A 2800-nucleotide genomic window follows, 5' to 3' on the forward strand; every position below is an offset into this window, starting at 1 on the left:
ATATATATATATATACATATATACACACACACACACACACACACACACACACACACACAATGGAGTACTACATGGCAATGAGAAAGAATGAAATCTGGCCATTTGTAGCAAAGTGGATGGACCTCGAGGGTGTCATGCTAAGCGAAATAAGTCAGGCAGAGAAGGACAGAAACCATATGTTTGCACTCATAGGTCTAACAGGAAAACAAGAGAGACCTAATGGAGAACCAGGGGGAACGGAGGAGGGAAAGAGAGTTGGGGAGAGAGAGGGACGCAAAACTTGAGAGACTATTGAATTCTGAAAATGAACTGAGGGTTGAAGGGGGAGGGGAGAAAAGAGGTAGTGGTGATGGAGGAGGGCACTTGTGGGGAAGAGCACTCGGTGTTGTATGGAAACCAATTTGATAATAAACTATTAAAAGAAAAGAAAAAAATTTTTTTAAATTAAAAAAAATTTTTTGTGCCTCAGATTGAGTTACACAAAATGAGAGTAACAGTAGGACTTACCTGGTAGGACTGTTATAAAGATTAAATAAATAAGGATAAAAACAATGTCTGGCACATATTTTTGCTATTTAAGTGTTACTTATTATTCCAACTCCTTTGAGGGGGGCAAATGAGGGAGGATTGGGCAAAGTTAAATTGATAGCAAAGCAATAATAAAGTACAAGAAACTACGTGAAGAAACAGAAAAACACAACATACTGACCACTGTTGTCATTTACGGTCATAAGTGCCTACATGAAAAAGTTCGACATAATTCATTTAATTCTCTCACCGTTTTTTGAGGCAGGTAATATCCCCAATTAACAAATGAGAAAATTGTCTGAAGACTCAAATCTAGGTCTAAGCTCTGTTGCCAATGACTTTATTAGTATTAGTATTAAGTAAAGACAAAGTAAAAAAAAAAAAAAAAGATTCTATAAATTTATATGCTTCTACAGGAGATTAACAAAATACACTTAATACTGCTCGGAAATCATTTTCAATCTCAAACCAGGCTTCCATTATGAAGTCTTGAGAATTATACAATGGTCTTAGTACCCCGGGGGGTTGTACTTAATTGCTTTCAAAGTTCAAAGTCGACCACAGGTCAAAAACTCTGGAAGAAATGCGTAGTGGTGGGTAGCAGCTGAGTAACAGTGGGAAGCAATGTTAATCCCTTCTAAAATTTTAATGCTGTAAAATCCCAAATACCTTTCCATTTTACAATTCAACCCCCCTGAGCATATGCTAGTAACTTTTTTACACGAATCCACAAGCTTGTTACTTTAGGTGTTTACACTAATGTCAGTCGTGGACTCACTGTGCACTCTCTTGGTCTCTGACTGCTGGGTGGGCTCCGACTCTTCCCCACCCTCACCCTTTAGTTCCTGGCGGACAATGAACTAGTGTTCAAGGTACTCAGCACCTAGTTCAGATTTCAGCACTGTGCTTACCGTATCGCCCAAACACCCGAAAAACTATGGAGCTGAAGGGCTAAATTAGCGAATACTCTCTAGCGTGCTGAGGGTGCGTGGGTGGGACGTGGTGGTTGGAGTTTAGCAAGTGCACAAAGTGGCAATGCCCAGGCAGGAGGGGTGCGGGGGCCCCGAAGCCAAGCACCAGCGGCAGAAAACAGAGGTGCTCGGAGGCCGGAGAACCCCGGGGGGGAAACAAGGCCGCAGAGGGTCCGGGTGGGGGCACCGAAAGAGCGGCCGCCGTCTCACCTTTGCAGTTGAAGCCAGCCGGGTTGTGGTAGTCAAGGGCCGTCAGCTTGCGTCGGAACATGGTCCCCGCGTCCCGCTCTGGTCCCCCGGGTTTCGGCCGGGAGAAGAGAGGAGAGGAGGACCGGGCAGCACAAGCACCGGCGACGCGGCGAGAGGGCGGGCTGGCGCCGGGACGCTCGGAAATGAAGGCTGCCCTCACCAATCAGAGCTTAGGAACGGCGGAGCCGGCGGGGCCACGTCGGGGCACGTCGACGCTCAAATAAACTTTATTGTCAGCTTCCTGGTTGTACAATAGGCAGAAAGCCTGTGAGAAGCCACTTAGTTATCACTTATTTTCAAGCCAGTTTCCTCTTGTTTTTGTCACTTTCTGGATACAGCAGGCAGAGAATAGTAAATGTAGAATTACTATTATGGCCTTTCCTCTCGTTGGGCCATAAAATTACTGTTTAGTATTTTCAGTGTATTCATTCATTCATGGTTCTATGCCTCCCAAATAATAGGTGCTCTTCTTACACTGCGAATTAAAAGATTTAGCAAGGTCCCTTTCAGACTAGTTGGGAGAGACCCACAAGTAAACGTAAACGGTAATACTGTGTGATGGCTCCAGACATCATCACCACCAGCTGTTGAATCTCTGAAGCCAGAAACTGGGAATCATCTTTAATACCTTTCACCCTCAGACACAGCATCCAGCAGGTCATCCATTACCTTAAATGCAATTACCATTAACTCATATGGAAATAATTTAAGTGTCCCAGGCCCCAAAAATAACCCCTCTTAGGCTTTTCTGATACCTTAAAGCACATCTTTATGTGCTTATGCGCTAATGAATGCACGAAATAAATCAAAATAAAGCACAGATGCTCGCGGATACAGTTCATAGCTCTGAGGGTTGATGCTGTGATGCTGAGTGTGGTTCCTGGGGAAGGGGGATTGGTGGAGCTTCGCTTGCTGCTTCAGGTGCTGCTGCCTGTATAATGGCTCACTGCAAAACAAATGTGCACTAATTTTGCTTTTCCTCTTTTAGTGTAAAAGCAAAAAATCCTCTTCAGATTTCTTTCAGTTATCAAAAAGAGGTACCAATGGGTTGT

At 44.1% G+C, this 2800-nt stretch overlaps 1 protein-coding gene across 1 annotated transcript in view; it reads right to left on the minus strand.

Annotated features, from left to right (window-relative positions):
• Window positions 1-1882, minus strand: part of RTRAF (RNA transcription, translation and transport factor) — a 17171-nt gene extending 15289 nt beyond the window's left edge. Inside the window, exon 1 of the mRNA XM_029950851.1 lies at window positions 1710-1882. Within this exon, the coding sequence (XP_029806711.1) occupies window positions 1710-1770 (61 nt within the window). The 5' untranslated portion in view covers window positions 1771-1882. The remainder of the gene's footprint in view (window positions 1-1709) is intronic.
• Between the last annotated feature and the right edge of the window lie 918 nt (window positions 1883-2800).

The sequence above is a fragment of the Suricata suricatta genome, chromosome 9 (genome assembly GCF_006229205.1).
Source record: "Suricata suricatta isolate VVHF042 chromosome 9, meerkat_22Aug2017_6uvM2_HiC, whole genome shotgun sequence".
Taxonomy (NCBI): domain Eukaryota; kingdom Metazoa; phylum Chordata; class Mammalia; order Carnivora; family Herpestidae; genus Suricata; species Suricata suricatta.